General features: G+C 35.5%; 3 protein-coding genes across 3 annotated transcripts in view; 2 read left to right on the top strand and 1 right to left on the bottom strand.

Moving 5' to 3' along the window:
- Window positions 1-7933, top strand: part of nkd (NKD inhibitor of WNT signaling pathway naked cuticle) — an 11256-nt gene extending 3323 nt beyond the window's left edge. Inside the window, exons 2-5 of the mRNA XM_017903542.1 lie at window positions 4050-4255; window positions 5747-6148; window positions 6646-6947; window positions 7282-7933. Coding sequence (XP_017759031.1) covers window positions 4050-4255; window positions 5747-6148; window positions 6646-6947; window positions 7282-7933 — 1562 coding nt within the window. The remainder of the gene's footprint in view (window positions 1-4049; window positions 4256-5746; window positions 6149-6645; window positions 6948-7281) is intronic.
- A 3493-nt stretch (window positions 7934-11426) lies between these two features.
- LOC108549947 (UPF0396 protein CG6066) lies at window positions 11427-12579 on the top strand. Its single transcript, XM_017903537.1, has 4 exons — window positions 11427-11518; window positions 11695-11776; window positions 11913-12298; window positions 12402-12579. Exons 1-4 carry the CDS (start codon window positions 11427-11429, stop codon window positions 12577-12579), a joined length of 738 nt encoding a protein of 245 aa, XP_017759026.1.
- A 227-nt stretch (window positions 12580-12806) lies between these two features.
- On the bottom strand, window positions 12807-13754 carry LOC108549943 (thiosulfate sulfurtransferase/rhodanese-like domain-containing protein 3). Its single transcript, XM_017903532.1, has 4 exons — window positions 13508-13754; window positions 13149-13352; window positions 12920-13082; window positions 12807-12861 (listed from the first exon to the last, which is right to left on the bottom strand). Exons 1-4 carry the CDS (start codon window positions 13653-13655, stop codon window positions 12807-12809), a joined length of 570 nt encoding a protein of 189 aa, XP_017759021.1. The 5' UTR covers window positions 13656-13754.
- Between the last annotated feature and the right edge of the window lie 550 nt (window positions 13755-14304).

Genomic DNA, 14304 nt, shown 5'->3' with positions numbered 1-14304 from the left:
GCCCTCTCTTTCCGCGCGCGAGCGCGTGTGCAACCGTTTTCTTGTAATTTTTTTTTTTCTTTTCTTTTTCCCTTCCCCTTCTCCCTTTCCCCCCCGGGTTGGTCTTGAGTAATTGAAATTAGCGGCCGGCTTCGTTTATTACGCGTTTCGTATCGCTAATTATCGTTGCTCCGCGGCCCCTTTGATGCCGACGTTTTTAAGTATATATTTTACTGGAATCACGCTGCACCGGCTTAATGATGTATCGCGTGAATTAAGATAAAAGCGGAGCCTCCTCGAGCCGAAGACACGATCGTAGAAGGGAAACGTGTAACCGGTGGCCAAAGCACTCGAAACATTCCCGGTTACTCGGAACTCGAATCGCCGCGGAACTCGTTTTATCGAACCCCGATTATCGAGCATTCCCTTAATATTTTGGCCGATTGCTCCGACGACTTGCAACGAAATCCCAGTCCAACGAGTAGTTTATGCAACTCTAACATCCGGTTACGTTGCGTTCCCCGTTGCCGCGTTTCGACTCCGGCTCCCATGCTTTTCCCATTTATTTTATCGCAGCGGGGCGCTTATGGGGGTGGAATCTCGAGCATTAAGGTCCGAGGAAATATCCTGCACGATTTGTACGAGTAATATCGGTAAACAGTAATATCGGAGCGTCCGACGATGTAGTACTTTGCTCTCGAAGTACTCGAATAATTTAAAACGTGGCTGGTTCGTAAAATTCGTAAATTATCATAATAATAGTATCGGGGAATATAATATGGTATTTTAATATTCAAAATACGGGAATAATTTAAAATCTACACGGTTTATATAGAATTCGTTAATTATTATAATTATAGTATCGGAGTATTTAATAACATGGTATCTTAGTTTTGAAATAGTCGAATAATTTAGAATGTACACGGTTTAGATAGAATTCATGAATTATAATGATAGTATCAGAGTATTTAATGATACGGTGCCGCAGTTTTGAAATACTTGAATAACTTAAAATATAGCCTATGGTGTGCGCAGAATTCATAAATACTTTTTGCGAAAGCGAGCCAAAGTGCTGCATTTTCACACCTACTGGTAAGACAGTCGTAAAATTTCTAATGTCTAGCCAAGAGCGTTCATTAATCAATAGCTCGAGCTGTAAATTGCCGACAGTTCTTGGAGCTTGTTCTTTTTAATTTCGCTTCGTGTTAGACACATGTAGGGCGGCTGCGTTATTACACTGTATGAATTTCAAAAGAAATTAATATTCCCTCTTGGTAATTGAATTGCTCGTCGCATTATGCCGATCATTATGAATCGGTGAAGACGCGAACCGATCAGTGAAACATCTATGCTAATTAGTACTGCATCATTTTCTCGTACGTATAATGACCATATATTATACCAATAGATATCCCTATCGCTATTATTATATTTCAATTTATCCCAACTGGGATTCGCATATTATCGTGGTCATCATTAAAAAAAAAAAAAAAAAAAAAAAATAAATAAATAAATCAAACGCGATAAATTAATTTTTATATACGTCTGATGGCGTGTTTCGTAAGTAGAGCGAGGAATTCTTCTATGTAGGTTCATTTTTCAGCTCTCGATACGTACTAAATTCCTAGATACAGGAAATCCTTTCGACAGTTGTCCCTACGTGTGTGGCAAGGTCCGTTAGATAAAATCTTTACTTAAGGTTCTCCTTTTCTCTTGCTTTGTGGGTGGCAAAGAGGTCGTTCGAAATTTATTGCTCGCTATCGGTCTTCCACATTGATTTTGCCATTAAAACCTTATCGTGCTACATTTAGCATCGACGCGAACGATTCACAAATTAACACCTTTCTGTTAGCCACAAGGCGAGCAACCGTTTAAATTATTCCCTCGTGTAATAAAACACTCGTGTATCTTTTAACGCTAAACCTGCCAGCGATCAAATGCTCTCGGTCGTGGTTGATGAAACAGGCTGTGCACGAGTCTTGCGAAAAACAACGAACAAGATGCATATCGAAAAATTGATTTCACGCGTATCCGGAGAAAGATCCAAGAGCTATAATAATTCCGTTGCTTGCAGAATTTTTCGAGACTGGAGATTCGAAAGATTCGAGTCGTTAAAGCGACAATTTTTGTATAATTTCAAAGATTTTATTCGAGATAAAAATATTTTTATGTCTTTACGAGAAGCTCGTCTATTTTATTCGATACGTTAGACAAATATTCCGCGTCCGACACGCGATTTACCCGAGTGAGCCATCCAGGAAATACAATCCCCTAACCGTTTTAAACGATGCACTTCCTGCCGCCGCTGAAAACTTCATTTTTAAAGCGTTGCATCGCGCATGGTGCGGTGTGTCGTGTTCCATAGATGTTCGTTTATGCACGGTAGTTGCGTAAAGGAATCTTTTCAGCGTTTCATTTCGTAGAACGCTTTTACACGGGTGTCTAGGTAACGGTAAACGGCGGCGTAATGCAGACACATTAAAGATACATTACACTTCCTTCGGCGAGTGTGCAAAACGTTTCTGAAATAAACGCTGGAAATGGACGTGTGTGCTCTCCCCGTCCCTTTCGGTGGGACTTTCGTTAATTCGTTCGCTCGCACCGAGCGAATAATTTCGGCCGAGCAATAGACCGAATGCATTAGAGATAATTGCGCTTTTATGCACGGAATCCGCGCTCTCTGTAATTATGAAACAGCAACCCCTTTGATCTGTAATTTACGCGTTTAAACGCGCTCGCGTACATCAATTTCTAGACACGCTTCCGCCGATTAAAATTTTCCCCTTTCCTCCATTTTGCCATCCTTCTTTCCCCTTTTCCTTCCCCATTTTTTCCTCTCCTTTTCGTTCTTCTCTATCTCACTCGCACTCTATCTATATATATATACGTGTTTTTTTTTTTTTTTTTTTTTTTTTTTTTTTTTTTTTTTTCTATTTTTCTTTCGTTTGATCGAAAGTCGAGCATGTAAAGACTTCTAATCCCGCGAGGCTTTGAGTCGGTATGCGAAAACGTGATCGCGAGATCGGTTTGGTGATCTGTTGTATTTATTTCTGGTGATTCGATGTTACATCCCCTTCAAAATAGTCCGAAAATACTTCCTACACTCCGTAACTTAAATACCGAGTGGCACTCAGAAACTGACTATAAATACAGGCTTTACCGTGGAGGATGTTACTTTGATACCTTTGAGATTCTGACTTTTGTTTACGAGCGATGCCGCCGCTCGACCGTAGATAACAGTTTCATTCCCTTTGATGAGAACTTCATGCAAGGCGAAACAAGACTATGACGAGAAATATAACGAGCAAGCGTAAAACAAGTAGCCACGTCTCTGGCCCTACGTTTATTCCGCCTCATTCTCGCACAATCCCGATTTTACTTTACTTTTATGCACTTTATATTTGCTTGTAATATATACATTAGCAACATAATTTCGTTCCTATATAATTCACTCGCGCGGAATGTTTGCCAACCTCGCTGGTATAATTCGCTTTATAATGGTTGCAAGCTGGTCCCGGTTAACGCTAAATCCACCATGGAAACGGGCAAACGAGGGATCTCGGGGGCGAAACGAAATAAGGAGAGACGCTGAAAAATTGATTACGTTATCGAGCGACGAGAACGGTGGCGTTGAATGCAGAACGTTTAATGAAAAGCGCGAAAACGATCGCTTGAATACTGGTAGCTTTAGTGCAAACACATTGAACGCCATGATGGTCACCGGTGGCCGTCCATTTACTCCCCGTTGACCCGATGACCGCCACGTGATTAATATTTTAAGATGCACACGCGTGAAATTACACCTGGAATGTGATTATTATCGTTTAATAATAGTCAGAAGGTGTATCGACCAAATATGCTAATCGATAAAGCGACATTTTTATTTTCCAAAATTTTGAAAGATTTCAAAGATTATTGCACAGAGGTATCGCGATGGATCGCGTTGAATTTGAGAAAAATTGACGTAAATTAGGGTTTGTGGAAATATACTTGGTGTTCAATGTGTTACGTGTAACTGCAAGTGGGAATTTTCATTCATCGTTACTCTAAAGTTGACGGTTTGGTTACAGTGGTTGGTAATACGGAAGGCAGCGACTCGGAGGAACTTCTTGGCGGTGTCTCAGCACCTCGTAGCGGTTCACCACCGGAATCTCAGCCAATTTTGTTGGAAACAGAGGCACCGCAGGTCGCAGTTGACGCTTCCACCAGCCCTACGCCGGCCACCGGAAATGACGAGCAGCCGAGCGCTAGTACAACGAAGCAACTCAGTTTCGAGGTATTATTAACTCTCCTGCTTGTTGAAAAAGGAGCAAGGTGATAGGGGAGCAGCCTATGTTTTTATCGTGTTGCGATTTGTATTTAAATTTCATGAATTTTTTTCAAGTCGTGCGATCTTCTCTCGATGAGGGAAGGAGGGGAGGACGGTGTCTTCGTTAAACGTAATTATCTCCAGTTGTACTGCGTGGTTCGCTTAACCCTCGTATAGCGAATCGTGTATTATCGACGAATGTACTTTAACTGACAAAACGTCCAATCTTTCCTCCTATTTAATACGTTTAAAAATGTGTCGATCCGTAGAAACTCGGGCAAAATTTTGTGGTCAGGTGAAATTAGTCTTAATAATCTTCTGGGTCCTTACGAGCATTAGAAGAAGATGATTTTTGTACATTTCTCTGTCTCTTGTAGCATATAGTGGGATAAGAAGTATCCTATCTTTTCAACATTTTTATGTATAATTGAAAATAATATAAAATGCATAGTGAGAAAATAATATAAAGTTCATCAGAAAAATTGCAGGAACCGTTTACATTTGAATATAAATAATCCCCACATATATTATAAATTTCATATAAATATATATCTCATAGTTTCATTTATAAATTAATAATGTATAATTATATTGGGGTACATTTTCATCAGAAAAATTACAGGAACCATTTATTATACATTTGAACATAAATAATCTCTAGATATATATATTTTATATAAATATATATCCCAAAGTTTCATTTATTATTTATAATAGTGTATAATAATATTGATTCTGTACAATTAAAAATAATATAAAATGCATAGTGAGAAAATAATATAAAGTTCATCAGAAAAATTACAGGAACCGTTTACATTTGAATAGAAATAACCCCTACATATACTATAAATTTCATATAAATATATATCTCATAGTTTCATTTATAAATTAATAATGTACAATTATATTGGGGTACATTTTCATCAGAAAAATTACAGGAACCGTTTATTATACATTTGAAAATAAATAATCTCTAGAAATATAAATTTTATATAAATATATATCCAAAAGTTTCATTTATTATTTATAATAGTGTATAATAATATTGCTTTATAAAATTTGTTATAAAGAAAACGTCTGATTTCGTTCATACGTAAAATCGATACGTCTTTAGAGATAGGTATACAAGAAATGTCCATAAATCTAGTGTCAATAAAATATCAAATTTTATTTAATACACAAAATTCTCAGTTGATCCCACCAATCTCTTGTCACGAATATTACCAATCCTGGAGATTTCTAAACGATTAGGATCTCCTTCTTTCTCTTTAAAATCCTATACTCAAAGAAAAAGTCTCTCGTTGCTTCTCGCCCAAGCATATTTTCTGCATTTATACACCATCCGAGTAGAAGGTAAAACAGAAGCAACTGCTCGTTCATCGCGTTGATGCAGATTTTAAAGAGATCGTCGCGCTCTTTACGAACTGCTCGTACCTAAAATAACGAATCCCATTGCAGGAATTCGAATGCGACGTTTCGGTAGCAGAGGGCGACCGGAGGCGGCAAGAATTCTCGTTCACCCTGTACGACTTCGACGGCCACGGGAAGATAACAAAGGACGACATAGCCGGGCTGGTTACTACCATTTACGATACCCTGGGCGCTTCTATCCAGGTACCTCCGTGCGGCAGTAAGACGATTAAGGTGAAATTGACTGTGTCGCCGGATCAGAGGAGCAGCCAGTCGCGATCGGCCGGCGGCTGTTTAAACGCGTCCTCGCAGCCGGCTGCAAGCTTTTCCGGAAATTCGTCCTGCTGCCATTTGAAGCACGCGTCCTGCAACAATGCCGGGGCCCACACCGGCGCACACGGTTTACGTAGAGTTCCTAGAAGGAGAAGGGTGCCACGACACCGTTGCCAGGTAAGATTGATGCCCCTACGAGGCGAGGATTCGAGGCTCGGGTTTTTATGGAGCCGCGTCCTCTTTCGTAACCCGACAATTCTAGAAGCTAGAGGCGGATTTATCATTTCTGCCTTTCGAGATTTATCGCTCGCGGGAAGCAGGGATGTTCCTTTCTTTCTTGTTTTTTTATTCGTTTTCCTTCTTTTTCTCCCTTTTCCTCTCTTTTTTATCGATGTTGGACAGATGTAAGGGTTCTTGCGGATTGACTTTTTGTTGCCGGTGTTCGAACTCTCGTAAGTGAATGAAACAGCCATATGTCACTGTTCCGTGCGCTTATTTGTACGTAAAAATGTGTCGTAAATGCGATTCTCTCTGTTTTTTTGAAACGAGCGAATTTTATACGGGGGGAAAGCGTGAAAATATTTCTAGAAATGTTTTGTTCTTATGAGAGATAATATTTTTGACCAAGGTTTATTCGGCGAATAAAAATATTTTCTTCCGATTTGCTATTTCAGAACGAACAAAAGGAGGTAGACACCCACAGCGAGGATGACGGTGAAAACGCGCGAACGAATCGAATAAAGCAGGAGGAATTACGTAGAAGGGTGGGGCCCGTGCCTCATTTACCATCACCCTATTCCAATAGCTCCGAGGGTGATATTAGCGATGACAGTGATGTCTCCCCCGCAGTTTCCCCCTTGACGCCTCTCCTCACGACTAATCAGCGAAAACGCAGTGGTGCCCTACAAAGGCAACAGCTCTTGGAAATTATTCAGGCGAACATGGAAAAGAATAATCTCAGTTTTCATACGTCAAGGTACGTTATTTGCGCTCAACCGCGTGGAAAATCGCATAATACCCTCTTTTGAGGGAAAAAGATGATATCGTACTTGAACGTCTATCTCGAATGCAGATTCCCAATAAGATTGTTCCTTTTATTGCGGCATTCTTATTTGCATTCGTCGCAGTCTTTCGTAAATGTATTATTCGTATACATTATTCGTCTCTCTCGTTCGAGGGGATTTTTCTAAAGCTAAAGAAGCATAAAACGAATATACACCGCGATAAAGCCATACCCGAAATGTTACGTACCTGTTCTCCCTCCGAAAAAGAGACGTAATAAAAAAGTTACCATGCATCTTTTAAACCAGGAAACGGCATCAAAACGAGCAACTGCGCATTCCATCCCAAACCCCACATGTCGAGCCTTCGCCTCACTACAATCAAGACTGTCGCTCACCGTCGGAATCTCGGCCCACGGCGACGGCCTACCATAAGCCTACTCGGGAAAAGCCCCAGGGTTTCGCGTCGTTCTCCAAGGTACCTGCAAAGCACAGGGGGAATCTGAGGAAGACGAGAACGCAGTATGGACTTCAAAGGAATAACGCCACGGTACAGCCGCCGCGAGCATACGTTCAACCTCAAGTTCTGCCAAGAACCGTGATCAGTCCAAATGTGTACACAGATCAACAAACCGCTGCCACGGCTAACACGAATCGTAATGGCGGCAATCTGATATCGAACAATCAGCATCCTATCAATCAGACCCCCCCAACCAGCAATCATAATGTTCAACGTAACGAGACGCAGTTCGGCCAAACGCAGCAGTGCGGTAAATCGAGCAAGAAGCATCAGCTGAAGCATGCGACTAGGGAACAAGATCAGGCCAGAGCCATGGTTCAGGTCGTCCGTTGGCTGGAACGGGAATTCTCGCAAAACGCGGCTGCGAGCACCGGTAGGAAGCACGTTCACGAGCACATTCATCATCATTATCATCATTATCACACGGAGGCACTTGTTTGATTCGTTCTTCGTTCGAGGAACCTTTGCGCAAATGTAACGAGATGTTTCGGTGATTGCGTTAATCCTCGAGCGATAGGATGGAAACTCAGTGATCTGTGTCGTTCCTTCAGAAATTTTTGCCTGGTCGCTGTCTGTCGGAAATCTCACGATTATTTTCTATAAGTTTCACCGTTGAAAATGTATGATTGTATACCGTTTTCTCTTGATACGTTTCCAAATGTATTAGCACGGATTCTGCATTTGTAAAATTGATTATAAAAGCAATCGAGATGTATATTTCACGGTTAGTTAGAACAAAGAGCGAATTATTTACTACAGCTTGAAGATCCGAGTATCGAAATACCTAAAATTAAAGCGTGGTAAACATTTGATTAATGTATTACTTTGCTACACTTATTCTGTAACGGTCTGTACATTTTTATTCGTTCGAATGTACTGAGTTCCTGCGTACATTTTAATTCCGAGATATTGATATTCTAACGCAAATTCTAAGAATCACTGCCATATTTCATTCTTTTTAGAAAAAAGATGAACCCAATTTGAACATAGTCGATCTATGGCGAACCAAAGCGGATTTCGAAAAATATCCACTGAAATAGGTTTGACCTGTCAGTGATATCGGCTAAGCAAATCTATCGAGAAGTTTTATTCTTGAGACGTGTAATCGTGTTCATATTTTATTCTGTAGAAATCGTTAATTATTTATCCTACGGTATAGGTCGATTTCCTCTCGTTTCTCTTTAGGATTTCCAAGGCAAATGATGAAAGCATGTATAGGTATTTCCCCCAATCTCTAATAATATTGCGAAGAAAAATCTAAGATGGTACCAATGATGTATTACTATACCGAAGTGCTTACTATACGAAGGTTGTTATTTTTGAAATTTTTACAGTCTCGCTACTGTAATGTTTGACATTTATATTCATACGTACACACACGGTAGCGGTTCGTTTTTGTACATAATTTGTATAAAATAATGAATTTCAACGATTTATAATATAATTTTCTACAAACATTTTTATAGAATTTTTTAAATCGAGTTACAATCTATTGAAAGGAAGATTTTGTTTTCAATTTTCCTTCGAGCTAGAATAATGTACAAAAGCGTACAAAATGCCTCACTTCGATTTGCGTAACTTTTGTATTTTTTTAGTACAAAGTACAGGGATTTGTTTTAAGCATAAATTTTATTTTAATTTCACGAATATACGAATCGTTTTGTTTATTACAGTAATGACTTTATAACAATTTATCCGATCTATATATATATAATAAACGACGTCATTTTAGACGGAACAGTATTAGTGCGTAACAATAATGTAACCACTATATACAATAAAGTTGCCTAGGGAGTCAGAGTACGAATGAAATTTTTACGAATTCCGGTGTGCGAAATAAAAGATCAGGAAAGGTAGAAATATTTTAAAGCCGTGGCGTTCAATAAGCACGATAAAGACTCTAAGGGTCCGTATACTTACGTAAGAAGACAGAGTGCTTTTCTAACTTGAACTTTCTCGTTGAAGGTTCGAGTAAAAATTCAGGAGAAGTGCCCGCCGACTAGATCTTGAATGCTAAGCATTTTAAAATGAATTTTCTTTGGACGCTTCTCTTGGAATAATCTGTAATTCGACGATACGTATTTATTTAACTACGACATAAGCGAAATAGACAAAATATTTAGTCAAAAAGTGAGAACTGTGTTGACTGATTGCAAAATTTTTTAAGCAGTTCTTGTCGCTTAGTGAATAAACCATAAAATGGTTTTTCCAATCAGTCAAAATTTTAGTAATACAATAGTTTAATAGGGATAATCGTTACGCGTAGTTAATTTCAGGAAAAAGATAGACGAATGTGACTGTAAGAAAATTAAATTTGTTAGAAATAATTAAAGACGTAAGAAAAACGTGACTGTTTTGCAATCATTCAATATCTTTCTTGATTTGATATTCAGCGTTGTGATTTTTACGAAAACCGCAGTTTAATGTTATTTTCGTGAAGATTACAATGAAAATCAATGGTGCTTCTATATTCCAACGAATACAATAGTAATACCCCATAATGGCGTTAATCATTATTTCGTTGTATTTATACAATACTTCTCGACAATACAAGAAAGTATTAAGATAATGTAATTCTAAGAAAATTGTAAGAAAGCAATTGTAAAATTTGTGTTCGATTTTGTGACGCTATTTCTTCTAATTTCTTCTTGCCTTAACTTTTCAATTCGTAAACGATGAATCAGTAGCAAAATATGCGGTCGCAGAGAATTGTTGGTTTATTGTACTACTCACTTTGTTTTAATACTATTAGAAGTAATGGTGTTCTAATTTTATAAATTTTGAAACGATTTTTAATTTCTCTTTTCCAGAAAGTATCGCTGGTAATTATCTGAAAGAAAATATAATCATAAAATCATCTTCGTTGAAAAGGAAATAGTGTTTCTTAAATTTTATGTATATATCTTGTATTATGTATAACACGTACGTTAATGTTACATAGCAAAAAGATTTGTCATTGAAGCTTTAATTAGAATGCATATAATTATTTCCGATACATTAATGTAACTTAAACATACGAATCATAAAAGTCTTATAATGTCAGGAATTAATGCAGGAATTATCATGTATGTGTATCTTTTGAGGCTCAACGTTGAACACGGATCAAATTTTTATAAAAAAAAAAAAAAAAAAAACAAACGATAAAAATGAAAAGAATGGACTTGTCAAGAGTGCCTTGTCATATCTCTGTTACTGTATTAATTATAGAATCTCAATTTACGAGAGTAATTTTTTAAATTTCGGCGAATCCATTTATTATTAACACAATTACAATAATTTTCACATTAGCGGTATATTATTAAGCTACGTATTTCTTTATATTATTTGGAAATGCATGATGCTTAGAATCTAAAAAGCAGGAATTGTTATGGATATTTTTCTATCCAAGTACTCAAGAAAAAGAAGATTATAAATATAATATTTATTAATTACGATAGATATTACTAACAATACGATTAAACACGACGATAATTGCTACTTTGTACATTTATAAGTCTTGGATGGTGATACTGTCCAATGACATGTAATTTTATATTGAACTTTGTAATCATTGTAGATATTTTGTGTAATGTATTTTTTATTGATATTTATTAAAAACACATTTTGATACTACATCATCGGAATTCATCTTGGAATTCCTTCTCTACAGAGTGTTTCATGAATCAGACCAATAAAGTCTCGACATTATTTTCATTTCTCTACTTGTGCTTTTCTCTTACCTCCTTTTCCTACTCTTATGATATTAGCAGAAAGCCATTAATAGTTTTTAATAGCATAATAATTTTAAATTGTATCGTAGGAAAATGAAACGTACTTAATTATTTTACGAGTAAATTTTAAAGCACCGCGATATTTTTTTAATGTTCGCAATTAAAACCAGAGGGCGATATCATAGCCCTTTTAAATTCTATCATGATATGTAAACAAGAAGAGTATGACAATGGATGCACGTAGACGGGATAGAGAGCAAATTGGGTTATGTGGAGTTGATAGAATTTGGGGCAAATCACCGACACGAATCGAAGAGTAAGATATTACAATGTTTCTTTTTAGATTTTGAATCTTTACTATTTGAATTATTTTATCAATATTAATGATGATATAATCTAATAATAAATTAATATATCTTTTGTTTTTGTAAATTTCGTGTTTTTATTTTTACGAACTGTGGATATATGATAAATGTTTTATATTTGATGTAGTTCCGACGAAGATGAGGAGATTCATAAATACAACAGTTCTATACCAAAAGACAGGAAAAGGAAACAAGAGATGAAGAGGAAGGTATGAAAATATTGTGTTACTTTACATCAATTTAATAAGTAAACTTTATTGTCTTTGCTTAGTATAATTTTCTTTCTTTATAATATTATTTTGTTGTGATCTTTATTTAACTATGTGTAATTCATTGTTGTTTTAGAAAAGTAAAAAGTTAAAGAAAGAAAAGAAAGCCAAGAAAGAGAAGAAGAAAAAACGTAAAAAGAAAAAAAAGAAGTCAGATAGTAGTTCTGATAGTGAGTCTGAGGAATTAGAATGGGTAGAAAAGAATGGAATTAATGATAAAGCAAAGGTTAAGAGAGGATCAAGTTCAGATGAAAGTGGTGACGAAGTAGTTGGACCAGTACAGAAACCACATGTGACATTATCTGCTAAAGATTTTGGCAAAGCTCTTTTGCCTGGTGAAGGTGCTGCTATGGCTGCATATGTTGCAGAAGGAAAGCGTATACCTAGAAGAGGTGAAATTGGTTTAACTTCAGAAGAAATTGCTGCATATGAATCTGTTGGCTATGTCATGAGTGGTAGCAGGTAATACATTCTTTTACAATTAGTTACCTAAATTATTAAAAGGTATAATGAAGGTCAAAAATATAAATATGTTCCTATATTAATATTATTTTTTTCGTTGCAGACATCGGCGTATGGAAGCTGTTCGTATCCGAAAAGAAAATCAAATTTATTCTGCTGATGAGAAACGAGCATTGGCTATGTTTAGCAAAGAAGAACGACAAAAGAGGGAAAATCTTATTTTAGGACAATTCAGAGAGATGGTTAATCAAAAGTTAGCACAGGAACAGAAAAAAAAGTAATGTAGTTCTTTTATACTAAAAGATAATTTTCATGTTTGGCATAGTGTATATAAGGTTTTTGACTGCATGATAAAATATTATTTATATGTATGTATATATATCATCATATGTTACATTACCTATTATTATGAGACAGATTTAAGAATTTTGATTTTAATAGATATATAACAATTTATTAACAAATAAATATATCTACATATAAAAAAAATTATTATAATATATTAAAATTATACTTTTTGATTATTTTCCCAATCCAGCCATCCTCCAACATAATTGTATGCACTAAAACATGAATGTTTAATTAGCACATTTATAAAATATGCATATATAATTAATATACTTTTCATATCCAAGTTTTTGTATCTCTTCTTGAACAATGCCACTTCTTTTTCCAGATCTGCAGCTTAATATGATTCTTGTATCTTTGGAAGGTTTTTCCTTATTGAATCTCTCCTTAAAATCTTCCTTAGAAAGGCTCAACAATGTATTGGCAACATCCCCCACTATAATTAAGAGATCCAATAATAACTAACATTTTAAGGAATAATTTTAATCATAGCAAAACAGACTTGGTATGTGAATACTTCCAGGTAGTTTTCCAGTTTCATCAATTTCTTCTTTTTCTCTGACGTCAATGATTAAAACACTACTATCCTTTTGAGCTTTTAAAAGTTCATTATAATCAATATTATGAGACTTTTTATTATTTTCAGATACAGTGTCCATATCAGTATTAAGATATATTGAAGTTGAAAACTCTAAAGTTGGTTGTACTAAAAAATATGTTTGAAATATTGTAAATAAAATGTTATATTTATAAGACATGGTATTTGTAATTATAAGTTTGTGTAAAAATATATTAAAAGATAAGATTAAAAAGCACTTTTTATATTTCTTGTAAATGATCGATAAATGACGTTATAGACACCTTTTACAATATTTTTTTGTAAATTACTATGGAGAGGAAATATCATATGTGAAATAGTTTTTAACGATTTATCACAAATACATGATCTTTGATGTAATGATCTAAAAGAAATAAGTTTGTAACACTGTCGTAAATTAATAAAATTCATAATTAATTTCTGGTCTGTCCACAATCATGCAGTATTATTCCTCACGAGCTACGGTACAGTGTCATGTCAAATTCTATATACATATGTAAACGCCATAAGCCAAATTGTATTCTAAAATAAATAAAAATTTTTGCATTAGAATATTTTCTGTATTAAATTTTTCTTGTTCAAAATATAAGCATATTTTCTAAGAATATTAGAGATAAAGATATTGCTCAATATCAATTTTCAATGACTGCCATTCTTTACCAATGAATACGACTTAACTAGTTTTATTAATCAATTAAGATAATGATAAATATTTTCATTCAAAATCAATTTCCAATTTAATGTATTTTCATGTATATGAAAATATTAATTTCGAATAAGAATAATCTGATTATAAAATAAAAGTTTATTGAAAGAATCTGAGTATGTATAAAAATTGCATATACCAATAGAACAATGAACTTGACATAAATGTCTAACTTAAGAATAAAGTGTAAAAACACTTTGTTCAGCGTGTAAAAAAGAAAGAAACTGTTACATTTATCGTAACATGACATAAAAAAAAAGATATGAGGATGAAATTCTGCGTACATTGCTTTTTAGTGATTCATCTACAGATGAAGAAAAAAGTTGGGAAAGTTTAGAAGAGTCAGGAAGAGCG

Source organism: Eufriesea mexicana, unplaced genomic scaffold (genome assembly GCF_001483705.2).
Source record: "Eufriesea mexicana isolate 0111107269 unplaced genomic scaffold, ASM148370v2 scaffold2367, whole genome shotgun sequence".
NCBI lineage: Eukaryota > Metazoa > Arthropoda > Insecta > Hymenoptera > Apidae > Eufriesea > Eufriesea mexicana.
This window is presented reverse-complemented; position numbering and strand designations above follow the sequence as displayed.

Bases quoted from the DNA above. Each gene is read 5' to 3' on its own strand.
- LOC108549947 (XM_017903537.1), top strand. From the start codon at position 11,427: ATGACAATGGATGCACGTAGACGGGATAGAGAGCAAATTGGGTTATGT. The intron at 11,519-11,694 runs GTAAGATATTAC...TATTTGATGTAG, and splicing joins TCACCGACACGAATCGAAGA to TTCCGACGAAGATGAGGAGA. The intron at 11,777-11,912 runs GTATGAAAATAT...TTGTTGTTTTAG, and splicing joins AACAAGAGATGAAGAGGAAG to AAAAGTAAAAAGTTAAAGAA.
- LOC108549943 (XM_017903532.1), bottom strand. From the start codon at position 13,655: ATGAATTTTATTAATTTACGACAGTGTTACAAACTTATTTCTTTTAGA. The intron at 13,083-13,148 runs GTCTGTTTTGCT...TCTTAATTATAG, and splicing joins TGGAAGTATTCACATACCAA to TGGGGGATGTTGCCAATACA. The intron at 12,862-12,919 runs GTATATTAATTA...TTCATGTTTTAG, and splicing joins CAAAAACTTGGATATGAAAA to TGCATACAATTATGTTGGAG.